Source organism: Diachasma alloeum, unplaced genomic scaffold (genome assembly GCF_001412515.2).
Source record: "Diachasma alloeum isolate Michigan unplaced genomic scaffold, Dall2.0 Dall_scaffold_00199, whole genome shotgun sequence".
Classification (NCBI taxonomy): Eukaryota; Metazoa; Arthropoda; class Insecta; order Hymenoptera; family Braconidae; genus Diachasma; species Diachasma alloeum.
Genome location: NW_021680364.1, coordinates 518,356 through 543,605, shown reverse-complemented (window position 1 = coordinate 543,605; position 25,250 = coordinate 518,356). Strand labels below are relative to the sequence as shown.

Here is a 25,250-nt window from a genome sequence, read left to right as displayed (position 1 = left end):
TTGAAATTATACAACTAAATAACTCCAAGATCCTAAAATAGAATAAAACCTGAAATCCCGAAATAAAAATAGTTCAAAACTAAAAAAATCCTGAATTTGACAAATTTGAAAATGGAAAAAACCTAGAATAACGTACAAAATTAGTCAACTATTAACTCAACGATTTTATGATTTGTTGAATGTAAATTTAACGAAGTAGAAACGCAATACGCGTTCAAACAATAATTTTCTAAATGGCCAATGTCCTCATTCCCTCATAGTGAAATAGACGAGTCATAACAACTTGAGACGTGACGAATTGGCCCTTTGTTAACGGATTTATCCGGATGCAAAATGCGCTGTGTTATTTTGATCTCATTTTCTCCGTGTAAATATTCGAGATTTAAATTACGATGATTTATCACTAGTGTAAACCTGTCCTCTTGTACTCAATTTTGGTGCTTTTAGATTATTAACGGATTTGCTATTGTCTCGAGGCGCTCGTTGGTTGTCACAACAGATTTATGGTGACTAACGATGTGAATTATTCTTTCATCTGGAATTGGAGTGAAATAAAACACATGAGGGAATGGAATTCACGAGATATTGAGTCCTCTCGGGGGAATTCTCCGCGCGGGTGCTAGAGAAATTGAGAGATGATGTTTTGAATCTTCTGGAACAAATCATCTGTCAGATTTATTATTCAGTTTCATCCGTCAAATTGAGTTCTGGAAAAAAATCCCAATTCATTTTTCAAGAATAGAATTATAAGTTATTTTATTACATGAAATGATGACCAATTGACGAAATGTCATAGTTATTTACCATTAATTTCATAAATACTCAATCAAGTAATAGAACTTGACAATTTTCGATTATTAAATTAATCAACAATTAAATATTTGAATTCCGAATTATTTTACCAATCAATAATCGAATTCAGAAGAATGACGAATGAGATTTGATAATCTCTAATATTTTTTGAAAATTACAAATTATTTACCTAATAGTTATTCAAAAAAATTTAATTCTCAATTATTTATTATTTTCTAAGTTCCAATGATAAACGAATGAATTCGGTTATTTGGGGAAATAATTCTCTTAATATTTCTGGAATAATGATGGGTGCTAGAGAAATTGAGAGATGATGTTTTGAATCTTCTGGAACAAATCATCTGTCAGATTTATTATTCAGTTACATCCGTCAAATTGAGTTCTGAAAAAAAATCCCAATTCATTTTTCAAGAATAGAATTATAAGTTATTTTATTACATGAAATGATGACCAATTGACGAAATGTCATAGTTATTTACCATTAATTTCATAAATACTCAATCAAGTAATAGAACTTGACAATTTTCGATTATTAAATTAATCAACAATTAAATATTTGAATTCCGAATTATTTTACCAATCAATAATCGAATTCGGAAGAATGACGATTATTTGATAATCTATAATATTTTTCGAAAATTTCCCATTATTTACCTAATAGTTATTGAAAAAATTTAAATTCTCAATTATTTATTATTTTCCAAGTTCCAATGATAAACGAATGAATTCGGTTATTTGGGGAAATAATTCTCTTAATATTTCTGGAATAATGATGGGTGCTAGAGAAATTGAGAGATGATGTTTTGAATCTTCTGGAACAAATCATCTGTCAGATTTATTATTCAGTTACATCCGTCAAATTGAGTTCGGAAAAAAAAATCGCAATTCATTTTTCAAGAATAGAATTATAAGCTATTTTATTACATGAAATGATGATCAATTGAAGAAATGTCAGTTATTTACCATTAATTTCATAAATAATCAATCAAGTAATAGAACTTGACAATTTTCAATTATTAAATTAATCAACAATTAAATATTTGAATTCCGAATTATTTTACCAATCAATAATCGAATTCGGAAGAATGACGATTATTTGATAATCTATAATATTTTTCGAAAATTTCCCATTATTTACCTAATAGTTATTGAAAAAATTTAAATTCTCAATTATTTATTATTTTCCAAGTTCCAATGATAAACGAATGAATTCGGTTATTTGGGGAAATAATTCTCTTAATATTTCTGGAATAATGATGAATGCCGATCACTGTGTTGAATATGATTCCTTCAGTTTCATATGCAACGAAGAGAAAATTGCAAGCAAACCCCGGATCATCCTCATATTTTCTTCGAGGAAGATACGCTGTACAGCAAGATATGAGAACAGATAACGATAAAAAATCTAATGTAATCTCATCCCTCCAAAGTAAACAAATTCTCCCGCAAATCCTGCTATTCATTTTTCCAAAAATAAAATCACGAACGTGTACCGTATTCCAGTAGCTTCAAGGGAGACACATTGCCCTCTATTTGTCTCTGGGAGTTACACCAGAAAAATGGGGGATTCCGTCTAGTCGTAAAATCCGCCCAACTCCTGTAAAAACCGAGATTCTTCAGGTTTTGATTCACGTTCTCTTCGTGTTGTAACAGTTTCCTTCTGTAAGATTGTTTTTGGCGATTAAATAGGGTTTGCCTGGGCTATACCCAAACACGGAACGAAATTAATTGCGTGGAGTATGATTTTTTAACATGTATTCTTGTATGTAAAATATATATCAGATCTATGCCCAATATACTTCCACCTATTTATAAACATATATTTATTTCCATGGGGTGTCAAAAGCCGGGCGAAAGGGAGACGAGCAAGAGTAAGAAAATCCCCTAGTACATACAGATTTAACGTCAAAAGCTGGATAAACAGTGATCATCGGGGGTCCAAAACTCGCTGTTTAAAAAAGGAATGTGAGCCATATACTAGACGCGAAGGGGCGATAAAAGAATCGGCCTCGAAAACGCGCATATAAAAACTGACGGAAATAAAAAGTCGAGAAATCGAGGTACAAAAAAGGGAGGCGAGACACACATTTCAGATATTTATTTTTCCTATCGTCGAACCTTCATTGAAACACATCCGTCTGGGTGAACACCCTAGACATGGAAATGAATCTGGTGAACGTGATTGAAAAGAAATCCATATCACGAAGGTGATTTTTGGGTTGTAGAACTCAACGGCGTTGACAATTGTTGATTAAATATTGATTTTATTGAAATCCAGTGTTGAAAGTCCAATTTTGTAACAGGCAAGATAAAATTCTAAAATCATTATTTATAAAATCATGATTTTTTTGGATTTCAGGATTTTAGGATTTGAAGATTTGAGGATTTTGAAATTATAGGATTTTAGGATTTTAGGATTTCAGGATTTTAGGATGTTACGATTTTAAGATTTGAAATTTTATTGTGTAGCTTCATCTATAAGTTCAACTGATATTTTTGTAAACTACTGTAACTTTTGAGTCATTTATAATACTTGAGGAGCTTTCTCTACATATTCTAAGATTTTTACATCTGTTGTATTTTGTGAATCCCCCCTGCTATAGGGCGCCGTCCCTGGGATGTCAATAAATGGTAAAAAAAAAATTTAAGAATTGAGGATTTTAGAATTTTAGGATTTTAGGATTCTAGGATTCTAGGATTTTAGGATTTCAGGATTTTAGGATTTTAAGATTTGAGGATTTTAGGATTTAAAAAATCGAGTAAATATTATGATTGTATGATTTTATTATTTCATCTTTTATGCTGGTCCGAATATTTTATGAAAATCTCTCCCAAAAACATGAAACAAACCTCGACACTGATGAAATTATCCCCTTCATTAGCGCCTGCACCCCCTGTCACTCCTAATAATCCTCCCGAATCCAAAAATTATTTTGCCTCTACCACTGGTGTTATCACATCCCCCCAATCGAGAATGACTGACGTCTATTTTGAAGGCTGATAAATATCAAGTTATAAATTATCCGAGAGCAACGACCAACTAACGATAACGCGTGCTCACTCGTATGCACGAATTTAGATGCGCACGTGCGCTCAAATATGTTTATTACATATACGTCGGTTAAAGCTCTATTAATGCATTCAGCTGTAGCAAATCTTTATAGAATCACTCGTTAAACGAAAGGAGAAAGAGTACCTGTGTTGTTGGACGCTCGCAATATGGCTGAATTGTTATCGAGTTGTAGATAATGACTTGAGTGGTTTGATGCCTCATGTACAGTTTCCCATATTTTATTACACGCAAAATACACACGTGCAGTACAGCCACATGACCCTGGAGGGTTCATCATGGCCGCCATAAAAATAAAATCGAGAGAAAAAAAAAAATCCCGAATGAGCGATGATGCGAGAGCTAATAACGTGGATTCTGGGCATCATGTGTCAAGCAAGTGATTGATGATTCTTATTTATTACTCGATGTAAACATGACGCGTAATGAGGCGAATTATCAAGACGTTCGTTAAGATAATTACACGAGGTTGGCGCCCCAATCATCTCGTTGATCCTCTATATCTCGCGATCCAACGATGCGATTTCGATAAATCAAATTTCATATTAAAGCCAGGAAAAGTACCTCAAGAATGAAAGAAAAATTAGGGGAAGTCACTCTGCCGATCCCGAGAAATCCTCCATCAAAGACGGCCCAGTTGACCCAATCATAAACAAAAATCAATTAACCCTCATTAATTAGCCGTCATTAATCACTCGTTTCGTTAAAAGCCATCCCAACTCCACCCGAAGTGATTTTACGGCGGCTTGCGTTAACATCAACTGAAGTCGCGCGGGGTCTTCGGGTGTTTCTATTCCTGGAGCCCAACACTGAAAACTCCTCTTCTCAACGGCGGGCCTTTCCACCCGAGAAGCGTGGAGACCCGCGACTAGTGAGTCTCGTATCCCCGGCGTGTGGCGGTCCAGGTTGTAACAGTAGTGCGCGGGTGAATGACGAGAATGTTAAATAACATGTCATGAATCACAAATAGTGTTGCTCAATTATCGCAATCTCCATTGGACGGATGCTCGTGTTTTCGCGCTAAATCTGCACTATCCGAAGTTGAAGAAGACACACCACCGGCTTGAGTAAAAAACATTCCGACTGAACCACGACTCCCCACCCTGCAGCATGTGCCAAACGACTCGCCAGTTCTTTCCCTGAAATCTTGGATGACTAACGTTCGATGATCCACAGCCACCCACGCGAAAATCCACCTCGCGGGAAAAATCTCGGAATATTGCGACAGGTTGACAGGCACGCGCCCCAGTGTAAGCCCCAAAAACTGCCGTCTGATGCATCGGAATATCCCATTTAAAAAGAATGCATGAGCGATACAGAAAGGAATGAAAAGTAATGATGAAGAAGAGAACGAGTCTATCCGCTCTATTTCTGTATATTGTCGTGCACACATATTTTCCCCAGTGCGTCGGCCGGTACAGCTGAGGAGAGAGTGAAATACCCGGAGTCGCCGATGTGCATTTTGTACACGTTAAAATAGAATGGCGCGCACATCAAACGAAAGAAAAAAAACTTGAGGCCTTGTTAGTGGATTTTTCCGGCATCAATCAGACACTGAGAATTAAATTCACCGAGTCTTGATGAAGGCTCTCGTATTTTGTTTATATTACACAATACTGCAACAGACCGTTGAGACATAAATAACGAAACTAGTCCCTGCGACCCCCTCCAACGGAATTAATTGTGATTTAATTGATGAGGGGAATTTTGTGACTCCGAGAATAATTGAAAAAGTGCAGGGGTTTTGCGGGCGAGGAAAAGAGTCCTGAATATCAGAGTCGGTCTCGTGGTGAGCAACAGGTGTTTTGTATTCGGTAGTCCCACGTACGCGTCACGAATGAAGAAAAACGGCGGAGCACATGGGAGTGACGTTGACGAGGGGCAGGTGGAGGTGAGGACATGTCGGTGGGAAAATCCTGGGGGATGTGTGGCAATGCTAAGTGGTGCACAGTCTGCGCTTGGTGATTTTAGGACTGGAGGTAAACAAATCAGGGGCTGAGACAAATGTCTGACGGATTGAGACGATTGTGGAGGAAATAAAAAAAATTATGACGAGATTCAGCGGGTATCCGGGTAATAACGAATGATAAAGATAAAACGAATAATTGACGAATATCAAAAATCCTGAAATCTTGAGATCTTGAAATTCTGAGATCCTGAGATCCTGAAATCCTGAAATTCTAAAATCCTAAAATCCTAAAATCCTAAACTCCTAAAATCCTAAAATCCTAAAATCCTAAAATCCTAAAATCCTATACTCCTAAACTCCTAAAATCCTAAAATCCTAAAATCCTAAAATCTTAAAGACATGAAATCAACATAAACAAACAATAAAAAAATTGAGCAGAAAAATTTATAACAAGCAATGCAACGTCCGTGGCCTTGGATTAGTGTAAAGTCGTATGGTGAACCGCTGGGAGTGGTTCATGTGAAGAGATTGACGGGTCGTAGAAAAAATCATCGAAATAAAAAATCAACCTGGACAATATCAGTGATAATCCCGAGACACCCCTGAGGACCAATGATTTAATAAGTGGCAACAGCATCCGTCACTATTATTCAGTCACAGATAAGTTATCACAACGTGGTAATTCGCCACGAAAAATGTTGGACATATTCCGCGGCCTCAAGAGCCTGATAAAGATCTCACACATACACATTGACACACCTGTTTTCCGGCTGCATTACAGTTTGACGGTTATTTTGTTGATTGCTTTCTCACTCATTGTCACGACGAGACAGTACGTCGGCAATCCGATTGATTGCATTCACAGCAAGGATTTACCGGAGGATGTTCTGAATACTTACTGCTGGATTCACAGCACTTACACGATAAGATCGGCTTACAAGAAGAAGGAGGGCTCCGAGGTGCCATTTCCAGGTGTTGCTAATTCAAAATTGTATCCGGAGAGCGAGAGGAAGGAGTACAGATACTATCAGTGGGTGTGCTTCATGCTATTTCTGCAGGTAACTTGGATTTTTAGTTTGAGTCATTGTCATCTTGGGGGTGTGGAGGAAGAGGATAGGTTTATGGAGAAATAATTAGACAGTTGCTAGGTGCTTTTTAATGGGTGCGAGGATTTTCTGTCGTAAATCGAAGTCATCAGCTCAAAAATTAAAGAGAGTAAAATCGTTCCCGGACTTTATTCCCCCAACAAAAATTCCCCGGAAAAAATTTCCCGGAAAAAAATCCCCCGAAAAAAAAATTTCCCCCGGAAAAAAATCCCCCGTAAAAAATTCCCCCGGCATGAACACCATTCCCATTTTTTCTGGGGGTTTTTTTCCGGGGGAATTTTGACGGGGGAATTTCTTCCGGGGAATTTTTGTTGGAGGAAAAAACTCCGGCCACCGATTAAAATAATTAATTTAACAAAAATTCATTTGTCATTAATATCTGTTGATCGAACGGTATGATTTGTATACATAATTTTGAAGACTGAAAAAATATCATTTAAGTGAAAAAAAATTGGGAAATTTCACACTCCTATTGTCAAACTAATGAAGATGAAAATAGTCCGTTTCGATCTCTTCAAGTTGTTGTTGTTAAAGAGTGAACTTTTTTCTTGGTTCAACCTTTTTTTATTCGATTGATAGAGGTAATTCCACAATTCCTTACGGATCTTGATACGCTCGACATGTTATGAAACATTTTAAAGCTAATGTTGAAGTTGTATGGATTGATAGACAAGCGCTCCATTCATTAGATTGTTTAACAGGATTTCCACGGGTTAGTATCGTTTGACTTGGTGAAGTGTTTAAAATCCCGAGATTTACAGCTTCAGATTGTTTGAATTAAACGTGAAAATAAGTGCAATATTTCATAGCCACAAAGTTACATGAGTAATATTGAACTTATAAAAAGTGAACTCTCGGATCGCTATCCACTGTAGGGTTTCTGAAGTCTTAAGCGAAGAATAATATTTTTCGCTTGCATAATATTACGGCATATTGGATATTCATTTATAACGCATTGTGGATTCTGGGCTGATGGCCACTTTCTCACGTACATAACGCAGTTCGATGAAAAATTCGTCGACAATAATTGTTTCTTCCATATTCGAGGCAGTTTGAGGTATTAACCAGTCCAGTTGATTCTTCAAATGTTGATTTTCAACGCCGAAGGTCACGGGAAAATTGTATGGAGGGTAAGAGCCACTACAGTTCACTTTGATATACAAATCGTAATGGATTTTAAATTAAATTCGGAAATCGCGGTGATAAAATGATTGACTTGTGACTTATGGAAATATTTTTTTCCTTGAATTCCGTACGGAAATGGTTATTTGAATTGAATGCACTTTATTTTCATCCAATAAATCGGTATGAACTTGACATTGGTTTTACGCGGGTTTTTTTCATGTCAACACGGAGAGAAATATTCAATAAAAATGACGTATCTTTTCCGTAATTCTGGAGCGAAATGTGGTTGTAGGAAATTTTACGGAACTGTCACGGAATTTTTCCAGAGCGTTCCCTAATTTTTCTCTGAATCTCTTGTGAAAAATTACGATACCGTCCCTTCAATTTTCTGAGTCGATTCCGTAATCGGTGAGCGAATTGTGAGTTCTGTAATTTTTACTGAACATTTCTCTCCGTGAAATGAAGAGTTTTTTTCTAGACGGAGAGAAATTTTTTAGAAAAATTCTAGTGCTAACACGGGAAAAGAGGCGCAAAGTGACGGCCAGGAAAAAATTCCAGTGCCGGAACTAGAAATTTTATTGGGGAAAACGTGAATTTTTCCCCGTATTTCTGTGAAAATTGTACAGAAATCCCCAGAAATTTTATCTTAACAGCACTAAAATTTTTCACAGCCGGTGGATTGTGCTTTTTCCAGTACTCGTACTAGAATTTTTCTAGAAAATTTCTCTCCGTGTAAAATTCTAGAATTTTATATCTTTTCAGCATCATTCGAATGACATTTTGCACCGAATTATTATTATTTTAAACATTAGTTATAAATAAATTTATAAATAAATAAATAAATAAATAAACTATTTATAAAAAATTCGCGTAATTTCCAAAAACTGCAATTTTCTATTTTTTTTGCCAGATTTTAACAATATTCCCTAACGGTTCCACATCGAGATTCAAATTCAGACCTGCAAAGTTTAAATAATAAAACCATTGTAAAATGTCCGGAAACTCAGGTCAAATGAAAGCTCTAAAACTCGACTACAAAACTAGAAAAACATTTCACTGAGGAAAAAATCTCCAAAATACTTGTATATCCTCACCTGAAAAAAATTAATTACCCCAGCCCCTTCAATACCTTTCCAGCGCATCCCATTGTTTGCTAAAAACTCACCACAAAGTCCCCAACGAAAACCCAATTAACTAAACCCACGAAAAATCAATATCCCCGCAAGATACTTCTAGCCCCATCAATGAGAAAAACCCGTTTTACAGTGGATTTATCTTCCATCTGACGTTTTACTCGGGTAAACAGTTGTCTCGGGACCTCCCCGGTGCGCCTTAAAGTGGATTTTCCGTCGAGAACCCCCTTCCCCCCCCCTTCCCCCGCCGGCCTGTTCAACCGGGTGGAATTCCCACTCGAGAGAGCAAGAGTGCACGTGATTCAAACGGTCTTTAAACTCATGAAAAAAATATTTCAACAGAAGGAAAAGCACGAAAACACCGAGTGCCAGTGTATGAACATGGATGGAATATTTAAACGAGTGTATACATGACGTTGTGGCCTACTTACATCGAACTTGGAGCACGCCCCACCTCGGCCCCTGTTGTATCTCTCAATGTTGAAATTTTCCCCGGTATCATCCGAAAATCCGTGAAATTTGCATGGCCAAGGGGCCAGTGTGGAAAGCCCGATAAGACGCTCGGAAGTTGCATTGACAATAATAGGGAGTGAACGTCGAGGAGGGCAGGGCGAGGGGAAATTTCGTGTCGTTGAATATTTGCTATCTGAAATCGATGGACTAGTTCGTTTGAAGACACTACGGTTTTGTGTGTCTGGTGTGGGTGTTGAGTTGAAAGATACTATTGTTACTCATTCTACTTACCGCAGTGTCTTAGATCTAGTTCATTGCCAAGAAGGAAACCCTAAGCGTATTACTTAGAGATAGAGTACGAGGGTCATGATTACTTTGTTCAATAGCACGAGTAAAATTAAAAATAACGAATTTTTGTTTAAAAAATGTTTGCTGTTAAGACGTGTTCATTTTAACAGCAAGATTCAATTTCAAAAAATGACACAATAAACAATAATAATAATTATAACCGTATTTATGTTTTTCTCGCGCTTGAAACATTTAAGTGATAAAATATTTCGAGCAGAATAAATTGTATCAAAAATGGAAATTAATTGTTTTATAAATAATTTTTTTACGTGGTATTTTATGAATGTTTTATGAATGTCTTGAGAAGTCGTCGAGATTAAAGTTTCTGTATTTAAATAAATTACCACTTGATTCTGAAGATTACTCTCCAAACAAAATTCATTCACAATAAAAAGAAAATAACAAGTTTAATTTTTAAAAAATTACAGATTTTCCAGACGTTTCCTATTTCATCTGAATATTAAAAAGAAAGTGAATCGCATAATCGTAATGATAATGATAATAATAACGATAACCGTATTTATTTGATCGCTCACACTCGAAGAATTCAACTGACAAACATTTTCAAACAGAATAAATTGTATTAAAAAATGGAAATGTATTGTTTTATAAATAAATGTCGCACGTGTTATTTTATAAATATCTGCAACATCTTGAGAAGTCTTGGAAGTTTAAGTTTTTATATCTGGATAAATTATCACTTGATTCTGGCGATTACTCTATAAATAACATCCGTTCACACTAAAAAAAAAAGTAACAAGTTTAGTTTAAAAAAATTTGGAGATTTTCCAGACGTTTCCTATTTGATAGAAAGTGAATAGATAAATTCATTAAGTAATTGTTTATAGGATAATGATAATGATAATAATAATAATGATAATAATAATTTGTATTCAATTTAGTTCTCATGAAACAATTGAGGCGAAATGAAAGCGTATTGTTTAATGAATATCTAAAATGTCTTGAAAAGTCTCTGAAATATAACGAAAATTAATTCCATCAAAGAGACGTTTATATGTTCAAATTAATTATCACCTTATTCTGATGAAGATTACTCCATAAATTAGACGTACCCTGTTGATTCAGTTTAAATTCTCTTGAAGTTGACAATAAAAGTCGTATTCCATCGATAAATTATTCCTGACGACATTATTCGTATTATTCATGTGTCCAAGAATAGCTGGAGAAGTATATTGAATGGCTCCAAGTGGACCTCGTGTGTGTATACGTACGAGTGGAGTCGAATCCACGGGTTCACAGTTACAGAGAAAAAAATGGTTTCGTTTTCAGCGATGTGTCACTGATTTTGGGGAATTTAGCGCCAATTAGTGGGCAGCGAGTGAAATCACCCTGATTGTGAGGGATTTTTGTCACTGGAATTCGGTGATTGACTCCAAAGTCAAGTCACTGAAAGTCAGTGATTGACTCCATCAATAGAGAAACCTAGGATTTTCTTCGATTTTATGATGAGAAACGAATAAAAATTCTGCGAAAAAAACTTGGAAAATTTGTGCTCAAGAATTTTTATAGAAAAATATATTCATTTTTTTAGTAGAATTCTTGGAAAATTCTTTCAATAGTATTCAAGAGAATTCTTATAGAGTTCCAATAGAAATTCATTAGAATTTAATAGGGGTTTCTATTAAATTTTTTAAATTAAAAATGCGAATCAATAATGTGACTCTGAAAATGAGAGATATTGTCGTGGATAATTGGGAATAAATTCCTGAAAATCTGTGATATCTTCCGAGAAATCACGGACATGTCTCTGAAAATCAAAACTTTTCTTCTCCGCGAGGGTTTGGGAGGATTGACTTGGGTGTGGTTGCGGAAAGGAGGAAGAGTACCAGCGAAAAGGGGAGATTTTAATCGGTCGAGGCCGTAATAAGGTCTCCCACGGAATATTGCAGTGCTCAACACCTCTCCGCGTTGACGCGTGACTCTAACTATAGGTTGACAATGACCCGGATGCCATGCATTCACTCTCCTGTTTGGTCTCTGATGCCTAATCTCTGGGTTTTTGGTTTCATGACGTTTTTTTTCGGGGAAATCTGGGGATTTGGTCTGACGAGGTGGGGTGACTGTCAATTTGAGAGCGACAAATACAACGATGCTAGTAAAAATTGTACTTTTTGGGAGGCAAGTGCCACAAAAATTTGGAAAATGAAAAAATTGTCATTTTATTTTTCATTTTTTAATGTTTTAATTTTGGTTTAATTTTTACTGTATTTTTTTAATTCATTGGTTTTCATGATTTTAGTATTTGAAGTTTTGAATTTTCCACGGGGTTTTTCATTTCGAACCGTTGGAAATTTTTTTTTATTGGGAAATAATTTAGAGAGTCTAAATAAAGAATTGGGAGGCTTCACCTATTAATAGCGAATAGTTATTCAAATTTAATTAACGAAAAATACTTTTTCTCCTCCAGAAATAATTTTTCCAAAATCGTAATTTGTTAATTAATTAATTTTTAAAATGTTTCTAGAAGTTTATTTCTTAAAAGACAAAAGTTGTTACACCTTTAAATAATTCGTTTCATTTATTTGAAGAAATTACTATTTAGAAAAAAATGTGATGTTGTAAAATGTAATTTGGATGGTGCTGAATACGATTTTTGTTCCACACTTTTGTCGCACAATTTCATTATCACGGAGACTCTCAAAACAGTCATGTTTTTGCCATAAAAAATAACAAATACGTATTGAATGTGCATCATCGATTCTATTCGAACGTAATACAACGGAAATTCAATGATGAAATGAATATTGAATGTTATTTGTTGAATGACAAAAACTCAAAAAAAAAAATTATTAATTTTTTGAACAGATAGTACTAATTAACTATTAAAAATATTGATTATTCATAATAAATTGAGTAGTCATAGCTAATTATGGTTCCATGCATTCGGAAAAATCCTTTCAAAAAATAATAAACCCCAAATGCATAAAAATGGCCCCGAAAATCTCACTCAAAAAAAAAAACATGGCAAAAATCCCCCAATTTTGTTGGTTTGGGGATTTTGTAGCCTTGAAAACCCCCAAAAACGCTTTCTTTACCCCTCAAAAACCTTTACTTCTCCCCCAAGCATACCCCCACCCCTCGCACTCATGACGACTCATACCTAATACTCGAAACTCGCGAATAATATGAGTTATGTGCACAACCCCAAGTATTGGTCGAGGCCAAGGGATGCCTCTCAAGTCCAGTCAGTCTTGTGACAGGTTGCCTCTGTGTTCCACGTGTTTCGCTCCCCCAGTGCACCGAAGACTCCCCCTTTCCCCCAAAACTACCCAAAATAATGTACTTTGTCAGAGTGTTGAAAATCATATCCAGGGGGGATAATCATCATCGTCAGGATCATCGAGAGCAATCCACGTACGAAACAATTTCACGGAAAAACCTAGCGAATTCGTTGGAAAATTCTATTGGATTTTTACTGAATTTTCTGTTAGTTTCAATAGAAATGTTCAACGAAAAATATTCTACAGAAAAAAAATGAAAGGAATTCCCTTTTTTAATACAATTTATTCGATTGAGATATTTTTTATGGAAATTCCTCAGCTGAAATTTTTATTTAAGTTTTTTGTTTCGATTTTGTTAATCGAGAGAGGAGGAAAATGGCGTGGAAAAACTTGGAAAATTCATGCCGAAGAATTCTGATAGAAAGAATTTTCTAGTGAATTCAAACTGCTATTGATTTTTATATCAGTTTTGGTTGATTCCACTAAACAATTCTGCAGCTTATCTACGTGTTTTTTTTGTTTCAATAGAAATTTTTAATAGAAAATATTCTATAGAAAAAAAATATGGAATTCGATTTTTCGAAATTCCTCGGCTGAATTTCTCTGAGTCTTTTGTTTACATTCATCAATAAAAAATGAAAGAAATGAGTGGAAAAAACTTGGAAACTTCATGTGGAGGAATTTCTATAGAGAATGTTTAAATAGAAAAAGTTGTATAGAAAGTTGAAACTCTACAGATTTTTTCAATAAAATAATTTCTCAATGGAAATGGAAATCTTCAATGGAAAAAATTTTCTATAGAAAAAATCAATAGAATTCGATTTTTATTCAAATTATTCTCTTAGAAGATTTTCTATAGAAATTCCTCGATTAAAATTTTCCGAGTTTTTTATTTTTAATTACCAATGAAAAAATAAAAAAAGAGTGGAAAAGACTTACAAAATTTGCGTCAAGAAATTCCTATAGAAAAAGTTGTATAGAAATATGAAATTCCACTAATTTTTCCAGTAAAATAATTTTTCCGTTACATTTTCTGTAGAAAAAACTCCGCATTTTCTGCGGAATTGTTCAATAGAATCGGCCAAAAACAAAAAGAATGTTCAATAGAAACCCAATAGAATTTTTTCGCCCCCGTCATTCCGCAGAATCTCCATGAATCCCACGGATCAGTGTGTGACAAACACCAGCAGTGCATCAGTTGAAGTGAACAAGTGAAGTCAATGCAGATGATATTTTCACGAAGAAAAAAAATGACTCCATTGAGACTCACGTGCTAGAGCCCGACAGGCACCACCCCGATTATGCCGATAATGCTGAAGATGATTGATATCTTTGGCTCCCTCAGATCTCTCTTCAAGGTCCAGAGGGCATCAGAGGATACCTTCATATTTCGCCTTCACTATCGCGCAACAGTGGCATTTTTACTCGCGGGCTGTCTGACCCTAGCATGCAAGAGTATATCGGGCTCACCAATTCACTGCGAGAGCTCCGGCGCTGTCGACAAGGAAGTCCTCGAGACTTTCTGCTGGCTGCACACGACATACAGCATGATCAATGCATTCAATGTGACGATTGGACGCGCTGTGCCATACCCTGGTGTTACAAACAGCAAAACCGATGTTCATGTTCACGATCATCATCCTCTGGTCAAGCAGCACAAGTATTATCAGTGGGTGATTTTCGCTCTGCTGCTTCAAGTAAGAAGGTTTCAACACAGAGAAATAAATAATTGGTAGTTAAATTCTAGCGATAATGTTTTATACAAAAAAAGCAGGGGCAGTACCTCGAATCGAAAATGAAAACTCGAACGGGGGGGACATCTCGAACGAATGGAGAAAGTAAGGGAGTTTTCATGAGTGCAATCGTCTTGCGTCGAATTTTCATGAAGTCCGCCTGACGAACAAAAGAGAATTGAATCCCATTCTATGAAACATGAATGAACGAATCATAATTGTCCAAATCATTTAGGGCAAAGGAAAACAGAATAATTCTGCTTTCTTAATATTGCGCTTACTAACGTTTTCTTCGAACAAAGTTGAGTAGAATTAATAGCTAGAATTATGAGATTATCTCATAATAAAATTATGAGATTATATTGAATTCCAGAAATTCACTCTAAAGTGTGTTCTAGAAGGAATTGAATTGCAATTATGAACATGAGCAAATCATTTATTATAATATGAAAATTTAACAGTTGATTGATCGGGACACAGATTCTCATCGGTCGTTTCGCTTTTTTCAATTAAATTGATTATCAACAATCAATTGAAAAAAGGGATTGTATTTTTATCGAATCTTGGAAATTTTTTTTTAGCAATTTTTATTCATGACCATTTTTTTCAAGACGGGAAAAAGCTGAGAGAATTATTTTTCGTAGAATTTTGTTTTTTTGAAGACTAAAAGTCCCGGAAAAGTAAAAATAACTAGTTTATTTCAGAGAAATATATTTTAATTCAATCTAAAATTAAGAATTGATTAACGAAAAATCGTAGAAAAAATTGTTGGAAATTTCAGAATTCCACAAATAAAAATCTCCAACTGCCCATCAATATCCGTTTTTAGAAAAGAATGTCACAAGATGATTGAGCCACAAAAAAATCGTTCACAATTTTCCCTGAAAATAACTTCTAAAAATAGAAGAAATCAATTTCCTAACGATTTCAAAGCCCTAAACCGTCTTTTTGCTGGCACTCACAGCCCGAAAACCTCAACCAGTCCCAAATAAAAAATCCCCCCCATCCCCACGCACTGTGCATTACCACATTTGGCACCAATCCAACTACAGCCTCGAGATGGCAAAAGTGAATTCAACCGCGGGACACATTCACTGCATTATTCAGTACGTACACATCCATTCGACAAGTTCATTGACACGAATAGTGAAAAAATCTCCTTTGGAAAATGCGAGACAAGGGACAGAAGTGAGTGGTGGGGGCACTGGAATATTCCGGAATTAGTGGCCTTCCCAGGCTCGTATCATCCTTCCATTGTTCCGTATTCTCGGAGTCCTCTCACACGACCAACCTCTGAGATTCCGCGAAGAACTGGTTTTTCGTGTTTTCTATGATTTAGTTTGAAATTCCGGCAATCACTTTTATTTGATTTTCACATTTGAGGTTGATAAAAAGCGTTTGATTGCGGTTGATGAAGAGCTTGCAATTGAGATGGAGAGCTTTCCATTAAAAAAGATTTCGGAGAATAAAAAAACCATTAATGAAGGTTAATGAAGAACTTCAATTTAAAGTTGCTCTAGATATTTAATGATTATGAATAAATTTGAAGAAGAGATCCTCTTCAAGGTTGATGAAAAAGGTTTGAATTGAGGTTGATATTAAGCTCTTAATCGTAAAAATAAATGAATAGAAACTGGCCTTTCGGCAATGGATTTTGTGAGTCTCAGAATTGAAGAGATGGAATGCTTTTAACGGAGGTTGATATGAGCTTTTTTAAACCATAAAAAATTATTGATGAAGGTTGATGAATTGAAGGTTGATCCTTGAAGCTTATCATCAAAATTGATAGAACGTTTCCAATTAGGATCACGAAAAAGCTTTCAATTGGTAACGACGACGAGGTTGACGAAGGTTGATGAAAGCTTCTGATGAAAGTTCGACAAGAGCTTCTAATCAATATGAATATAAATAAGCAAAGAGCTTATTTTGTCATCTTTTCCATCAAGATTTTCATTATTATTATTTTACTAATGATTGATAGTCAACATGCAAATAACGTTGAAAAAAACTCCGTTTGGACATGATAAAAACCTTTTCGTTGGAAGTAATGAGATTTTTTTATTAACATCATGAAAATGGGTTTCTATCAAGATTAATCAAACATTTTTCATTGAAAATGATAAATAGCTTTTGAGGGAGGTTGACATGAGCTTTTTCAAAACGTAAAAGACGACTGATGAAGGTGGATAAATTGCTTTAAATTGAAATTGATGAACAGCTTTTATTGATTAGCTTTATATAAAAATCCAACAAAAGCTATTAGTGAGGTTCAACAAAGAGCTTTCAATGAAGGTTGATAGTGACCTTCTAATCAATATAAATGAGTTTCATATAGTTTCTCGGTAAGGTTGATAAAAAGCTCTGAACTGAGGTTGAAAACCTGCGTCTTACTCAGAATGAACGGATAAGGAACTGAATTTTGCGTGTTTTCTGTGATTTACGTGTAGATCCCCCCGATTATTTACTTGAGTTTCATATATCTCCCGATTTCTTCTTATTCTGAATATGAATATCTTGCGATAGCTTCTTGGGGTGTTGGATTAATGACTCAGTAGCTCAATACCATAATTCGCTGGATGGTTGAAAGGAATGAACATAGCACACATCCACCGATGTAATTAACGATCCACCGAGTGTCTTTCTCTATCCACAAGCAGCGGAATCCACACGTTCCAATGGCATTACACGCTCCTGTGCTTTTGATTTTTCCACAGGGGGAAAGGTCCAACTCGGGTGGATAAAAGATATCTTTCGCCTTTCATGAGTATGCTGCATGATATCCGGTAATTAACGGCCTGGAGATTCCACAGTGCAACTACCGATGATTTCGAAGTAAAGATTTCTAGGGAATAAAGGCGGTTGAATAAGTTGCTTATGTTGGGAGGGGATTTCTTTTGGATTTATTGAAGTGCTGGGGGCTTGGGGGAACAATGTAATTGGAGCTGGGAGGAATCTCGATGTGCTTGTGGTTCTCGGGAATGGCAATTCCGAATAATTAATTGGCCGGGGGGAGAAAAATATTCAGTATCTGTTGATAATTTTTTCATCTTAATTAATAATTAATAAAGGTTAATAATTAATGATTGGAATTTATTTTTAAAATATTTTTTTAATTAAATTAACTTGATTTCGAGAAAGTTTTGAGTAACAGAAACGTTTAAAGTATTTTTTATGGAAAAAAAATAGTTAAAATGGCCGGTTCATGGAAAAAATGTAATTTTCATTGCTGTCTCACTTGGTACTTTAAATAACTTTAACCACCCCATAAAATCCATCTCACACTCCATGAACATCATAAAATTTGAGCGAATTTTACGAACTTCCCAATGAGAATCCCATAAAATTTTTATTAAACTAGAAAGACGTGTTGGAATTTACTGAGGACCTTCTGCCTCGGGGAGACGAACGGTATAAATCCGGATGAGCTGCTAGTGAAATAAAGAGCCGACAGATTCTGAAGGATCAGCTACAGTGAAGATAATGAGTTATCGGAGGTTTCATGACAATATCGACTAGATTGACAACATCAATTTATTTTTCGCTAATAAAGATAGTTCACACGCTTCAAAATCAATCTGAAAAATATAATTCAAAAATTAATTGATGTGAATCATACATTCATTCATTTCTTCAAATTTATCATTTGATTTTTTCTTCATTTCTTCTTGTGAAAAATCGAGAAAATTGATCGTTATTATAGAAAATCAATTGATCACTTCCTTTATTTTTCAACAATTGTCAACAATTTTCAACGGGTGATGATCAGGTTACTTTAAAAATTGAAAGGTAATTGACAAAAAATTAAAAATTGTGCAATGATTTTTCTCTTATCATTTATTTTTATCCTTAAGGATATCCAATTACTTTTGCTTTTCTACTTGTACAATCGAACAAGCAGATCAGAGCTTCCATTTGAGCCCCATTAAACCCTAAGAACCATTAGAAAACATTTGAAAAATCTGAAAAAAAAAATTAAAAACTTTATTTTTGGAGGAAAATTGATGAAATAATTTTAAAAATTGCATTTTTAGAAAGTAACGGGCATTTTTTATAAGTAATTTATGAACAATCAATTGTCCACCATAAAAATCATCTGTTCGGAACCGCAACAAATTTATTAATTTTCAGAATCTTACCAGAAATCAAATTCATGCCTAAAAAATAATGTTTTCAAAAGTTTGAACAATTTCAATGATTTATTAATGAACAACGAATATTAAAAAAATTATAATTTTGTGCAAATTTTTCTGAAACAATTTAATTGACAAATTTGATGATTGGAAATGGTTAAATCTCAATTTTTTTTCTATTATTTATTTTTATAATACATTCTTGCGTGTATAAATTGCAATGAATTCCACTCTTTCATTTTCCCATAAAAATAATAACAAATAATACTAAAAATAAAGATAACAATGAAGTTTTCAAGATTTGAAAGAAGAATAATCCAAATGTCACAGTTACTACCAAAAATTAATAATGAAAATGAAAATGGAAATTAAATTATGAAACGAATAATTCTCGTTGAATCTCCACAACATTTGTTCCTCCTCAAACTCGTGTGACTCTCCCCTCCCGAAACAAAAGAAATCGTATGCACATGCCAGCTGATATCCCCGAAAATAAATCCCTCCCGGCATTGTCCGAAGTTTCGTAAGGATACCCCGAGCTCGTGAAAACAAATATTGGACACGAGTGAGCGACCGAGACAATGGAATTGCCCCCGGGGCCAGACCTCCGTCTAAATGAGGACACATCGCTCTCCCCCAATGTTATTACAAAAGTGTGAAAAATAATTCAGCGCTGACTGCGGATAAACGTGTAACCGCAGCCCAAGTGGCTTTGTGGAATTGGTTTATGACTCCTTCGGCGGGGCATGACGAAAAATTTCAACGTGCAAGGCACATACCCCTACCCCCACACGCGCACTCTCGTTACTCTTCTATTAAAGCAAATATATAACGCTGTAAATTTCAGCGAATTAACTGCGAGTTACGAGTGCAAAATGGTTATTTATGATTTCCTTAGCAGGGCCTCGGGATCGCTGAGTATTTCTATTTATCGGGGATATTGATCGGAGAGGAATTCATCATTCTTTCCTCGGGGTTTTGTAATTGCAGAAAATAATTGAAGTGGTGGGAGAAAGCATTGAAATTTCGTGGATTTTTTATTTGTAATTTTTAGGAGTGACATCGCAATCCATTTCGGAGAAATAGTCATGGAATTCCAAAATAATGCAGCAATTTATTTGAATTTTATTCATTTTTAGTAATTCTCATGAAATGATTGGATTAATAAAATGAAAATTTAATATGAAAAAATGTGTATTAAAAATATTAATATATTAATATAATTTTAATGTATTTTTAATTTACTTAAAATATATTTTGTTTTGAATAAAATTAAAATTTACGGTTTTTATAGATTTTTGCATAAAATTTCGGATTTTCAATGACGAATTTCCTTGGAATTTCAGTGGAACTATAACGCGATCAAAATTTCCAAGAAGTAGATCGAAAATTGCTGCCAAAATTTCTTAACAATGTGATACACGGAGAGGAAAATATAGTCAGAATTATTACCGAAGAAAAAGTATTCAATTTTTTAAATAAAGTTATTGTTTTAAGAAAACTCTCAGTTCTCACATGCATTGTTTAAACAATACGGAATTGGTTGCTCAATTTAAGGAGGAAAATCTCGAAAATTGAGTGCCAAAAATCCATTTAGTTGAAGTGAAATATATTCTTAGAATAACAATAGGTAATTTCTTAAATTACGGAGAGAGTGACGCACAGAATTAATTAAACATTATTTCACGAAAAATTCAATGGAAGACAACGGAATTAAATTTCCAGTGAAAATATGAACAATCAGCAACAAATTACCCTGAATCTTCAGTTAATCAAGCACTCAATCCCCCAATTTACCCAAATTTTATTATTTTGACAGAATAATTGAACTAAAATTCGCAGTCCTCAATTGATTTTTTCATCAAATTGTGAATTCAAATTTATTTAGAATGTCTTCGTTTAATTTTTTCAAAATATTCTCCAAATAAATGACAAATTTCCGTAACCTTTTCTCTTCGTTTCATTCATTCCGGAAAATCCACCTCATTTAACTATAATTTCTATTCAAATACTAGTGCTCCGAAAAAATTGAATAAAAATTGCAAGAATGAAGATTTTATAACAAATCCTCCAGACGATTTCCATTACAACCATTATTTACTATTTCCCCCAGCCAATCCCCGTCAGCATATTTCATCTATCAGTAACACTGATCACCGAAGAATTCATCATTTTTCCCCCCAGCCTTCTGTAATTAATGTGATGCTGACCTCGCCATTAAAAAGCCCAAACCAACCGTGAAATAATCACCCGACCTCTCGCTTTTATCTACTTCCAGGCAATACTGTTTTATACACCAAGATGGTTGTGGAAGGGCTGGGAGGGCGGCAAGATTCACGCCCTGATGATGGACCTCGACATCGGTCTTTGCTCCGAGGTCGAGAAGAAGCAGAAGAAGAAAATGCTTCTCGATTATCTGTGGGAAAATCTACGCTACCACAACTGGTGGGCCTACAGATATTATCTCTGCGAAGTGCTTGCCTTGCTGAACGTCGTCGGTGAGTTGGTAAAAGGATGATGTGAATAAGAGGACCTGGAGGGGGGTTAATGCGTGGAAAAACTGAGGTTCTGCTTTGTCCATTACATTCAAACACAAGTTAACGTAAAACACAAAACAAACATCTTTTTATTACGATTGACAGAGGGTTTTTAAGAGGCGTTGGGAGTGAGAAAAACTGCTGAAATGCGGGGGAAACTTTGCGCCGTGAATTCTCGGCCAAAAGGGGGTGGAAAAATCTGGGGGATGGCTTAAAAAATTTGTTCATTTTGTGGGAATAGGATGAAGTGAGGGGAGGGTGATCTGGAGGGGATAAATAATTTTGGGAAATGGTTGAAAATGCGAGGTGAGGGCAACCGCCATCTTTATTAATGAGCCGAGCCATCGAGCCACTGTTGAATTTCATCATTCGCGTACGTGGGCGTTCTCTCACTTCATGCGATTACAAAAAATAATTCTTGAAATGTTGATTCCATGAATTTTAATTTAATTTTCTAATAGGGTTATATGGAATTTGAAGGAAAGTGATGGGAAGATTTTGTTATTGTTAAGGCAATACATTTTTAGTCATCGAATTTGTGAATTGAATCACGTGAGGAGACATTATTAATAAATTGACCTCCATCGAGTTAAATGAAAAAATTATTGTTCTGGATAAAAAAAAATCATTTGCTCAACTAAGAAAAAATAAATTCCCTTTCAATTTTCCACCCTCACAGCAGCCCATTAATCATAAATTATTTGACAAGAAATAAATCTCAGAATAACAATTTGTTGTATTGGTCAAGTCGAAACAATCATCGTGCAACAATAAACAATAGCAGCATTAATGTTCCTCTGAATGAAAGCAATTCCTACAATGTCCGATTATATTTGGCACCAACCCACTTGGCTCGCGCCGAATGGGACCAAGCAATGAAAGTTATAATGAACACTCATCATCATAATCTTTTGATCACCACCCCACGTATAGAACAGAAATGTTCAATGGAACTGAAAAATATTCAGTGGAAAAAATCTGGAGAATTCAATTTTTCTACACAACTTATTCTCTTGAGATATTTCCTATAGAAATCCTGGGCTGTTATTTTCCAAATTATTTTGTTTAATTTTCTTAAGAAAAACGAAGAAAAATAGAGCGAAAAAAAAACTCGAAAAATTCATGTCGAGGAATTTCTATAGAAAATGTCTCAATAGCAAAATTCGTATAGAAAAATGAAATCAATTGATTTTTTCTATAAAACAATTTCTATTGGACATTTTTTATTAGAAAACTGCATAGTAAAGGCGCAAAATTCTTCAGTAGAATCGGCGAAAAAATAACCGAATTTTCAATAAAAATTCAATAGAATTTTCCATCAAATCCGCCAGGTTATTCTACGAAATTTTCTCTCGGGTGCACCTTCCCAAAGCAATTGTTGAGTTTAGTTTTTATGCACAGGTCAGATGTTCCTCATGAATCGCTTTTTCGACGGTGCATTTCTCACATTTGGCATCGATGTACTGAGGTTCATAGAGTCGGATCAGGAGGATCGTGTCGATCCCATGATCTATGTTTTTCCAAGGATGACCAAGTGTACTTTTTACAAGTACGGAGTCAGTGGAGAGGTGGAGAGACACGACGCTGTTTGCATACTTCCGTTGAATGTTGTCAACGAGAAGATTTATGTGTTCCTGTGGTTCTGGTTCCTATTTCTTGGGATTCTCAGTCTTGTGACTGTTTTGTACAGAGTGAGTCATTACTAATTGCAATTAAAAAATTATAAAAAATGTAATTAAATGAAAAAGTAATATTTTTCAATTTTTATTCATTTTTTATATTCAAATTTCTATTTTATTTCAATTTTAATTGCCATTAATAGTTGAAAAAATTAAAATCTATATGATTTTTCAATTATTAACATCAATGGCAATCGGAATTAAATTGAGCAAAAATGATTATTTTTTAATTTGTAGTTTTATTTGATAATTAATATGAACTGAAACTTAAAATAAAGATGATAATAATTTTTTGTTAATTATAACTGTATTAATTACGGAACTAATTTTTTTTTATAGATTGTCATAATATTTTCCCCTCGCACCAGAGTATACCTCCTCCGCCTGCGGTTTCGTCTCGTCCGCAGGGACGCAGTGGAAACGATAGTCCGTCGAAGCAAAGTTGGGGACTGGTTTCTCCTCTACATGCTCGGCGAAAATTTGGACACTGTCATCTACCGAGATGTGATGCACGAATTGGCGAACAAATTGGCTACGAGGCATCAACACGGTGTGCCCGGTACAAAAGGAGACCTGCAAGAGGCCTGATGCAGGTGCGATGATTCATTACTGCACAGTAGATTAGGGACTTTCTGCTATTTGGCATTAAAACGGTTTTGAAGTGCATTCAATGTTAAATTTGTCAGAAGCGATTGGTCTCGGTTTGTCGTGCAGCGCAAGCTCGGGGTTTTAATGATGTTCTGAGAATTTCAGGAAAATTACGGATTTTTCAAAGGAATTTTGCATTCACAGAAAAAAATTGATTTGTTTCGATCGGTACAATTTCTTCTATTAAAATTGATAGATTTTTTAGAAGAATTGATAGGTTTTTAATGACAAATCTTTAATGCATTAACCGTCATCGAGGTAAATTTTTGAAAATTATTTTTTTAGTTGACATAAATTTGAAATTATTTTTCTCAATAAAAAAATTTTCACTCAATTAAAGAATATTAAATTTCCTTCATATTTCCCATCTTCACAAAACTTATTGACCATCAATTATTGGAGAAAGAATTGGTCTTGATTTGTTGTGCGTCAAAAGCTCAGGATTTTAATACCGTTCTGAGAATTTTAAGAAAATTCTCGGGAATTTTTAGGAAAAAATTGAGAAAATTCTGGAGTTCTCAACAGCATTTGGAAAATTCGGGGATTTTCCAAAGAAATTTGCATTCGCTGATTTCCGAAAAAAAATTGAATCGTGTCAATCCGTACAATTTCGTCAATTAAAATTGATGGAAAGCTTTTTCAATACAAATCTTCAATGAAAAAACCTTCATCAAAATAAATGTTTTCATTAATTCGTTTCCACAAAATTGAAGAAAATTCACGCGAAATTCTCCTATTGGTAGATTACGATATTTTCCTGTAAATAATTTATAAACAATCGATTTTATGGCACAAATATAGTCTAACCAATTTACATTCTTATTTATAATGCCATAACATTGTTAAATATAAATTCCTAATTCACATTGAAAAAGTTTTTTTGCGATTCAATTTTTCCAAATTTTAATAATAAAATTTTCTCATCAGTTCGCGTCCGAAAAGACCGAAGAAAATTGAATCCAAAGGATGTTCAAAATATCGTCGAACCTTCAATGAAAAATAAATTGAATATTTTTTTTCCAGCCGCCTCCGCCTTCCTCCTTGAATTTCCACACGAAACCATCACCAGTATCATGCACATCCCCGAGATGATAATGAATGAACTAGGAAGTGTTTGACGAGAGAAGAATGATACCGTGAATAAAAAAAACCGAATGAACATTAACGATGTCCACGTGATGTTTCGTATCTCAAAGTACCGAACTGGTTGCATTGAATCGTCCAGTTGCCTTTCCAAGATGGAAACGGGTTTCAAAAGACATTCTTTCTGACTGCCTTCGTCTGTTCACCCATCGTCGAGCAGAATAAACGAGATTGTAATTTC

The 25,250-nt window shown here is 34.8% G+C and overlaps 1 protein-coding gene across 1 annotated transcript; it reads left to right on the top strand.

The window, feature by feature from the left end:
• Positions 1-6,184: 6,184 nt before the first annotated feature.
• Positions 6,185-25,033, top strand: LOC107035586 (innexin shaking-B). The gene is made up of 6 exons (XM_029125910.1): positions 6,185-6,850; positions 14,558-14,896; positions 21,341-21,560; positions 23,001-23,290; positions 23,618-23,871; positions 24,950-25,033. The coding sequence occupies exons 1-5, from the start codon at positions 6,488-6,490 to the stop codon at positions 23,864-23,866; spliced, it is 1,461 nt and encodes a 486-aa protein (XP_028981743.1). The 5' UTR covers positions 6,185-6,487; the 3' UTR covers positions 23,867-23,871; positions 24,950-25,033.
• The last annotated feature ends 217 nt before the right edge of the window (positions 25,034-25,250 follow it).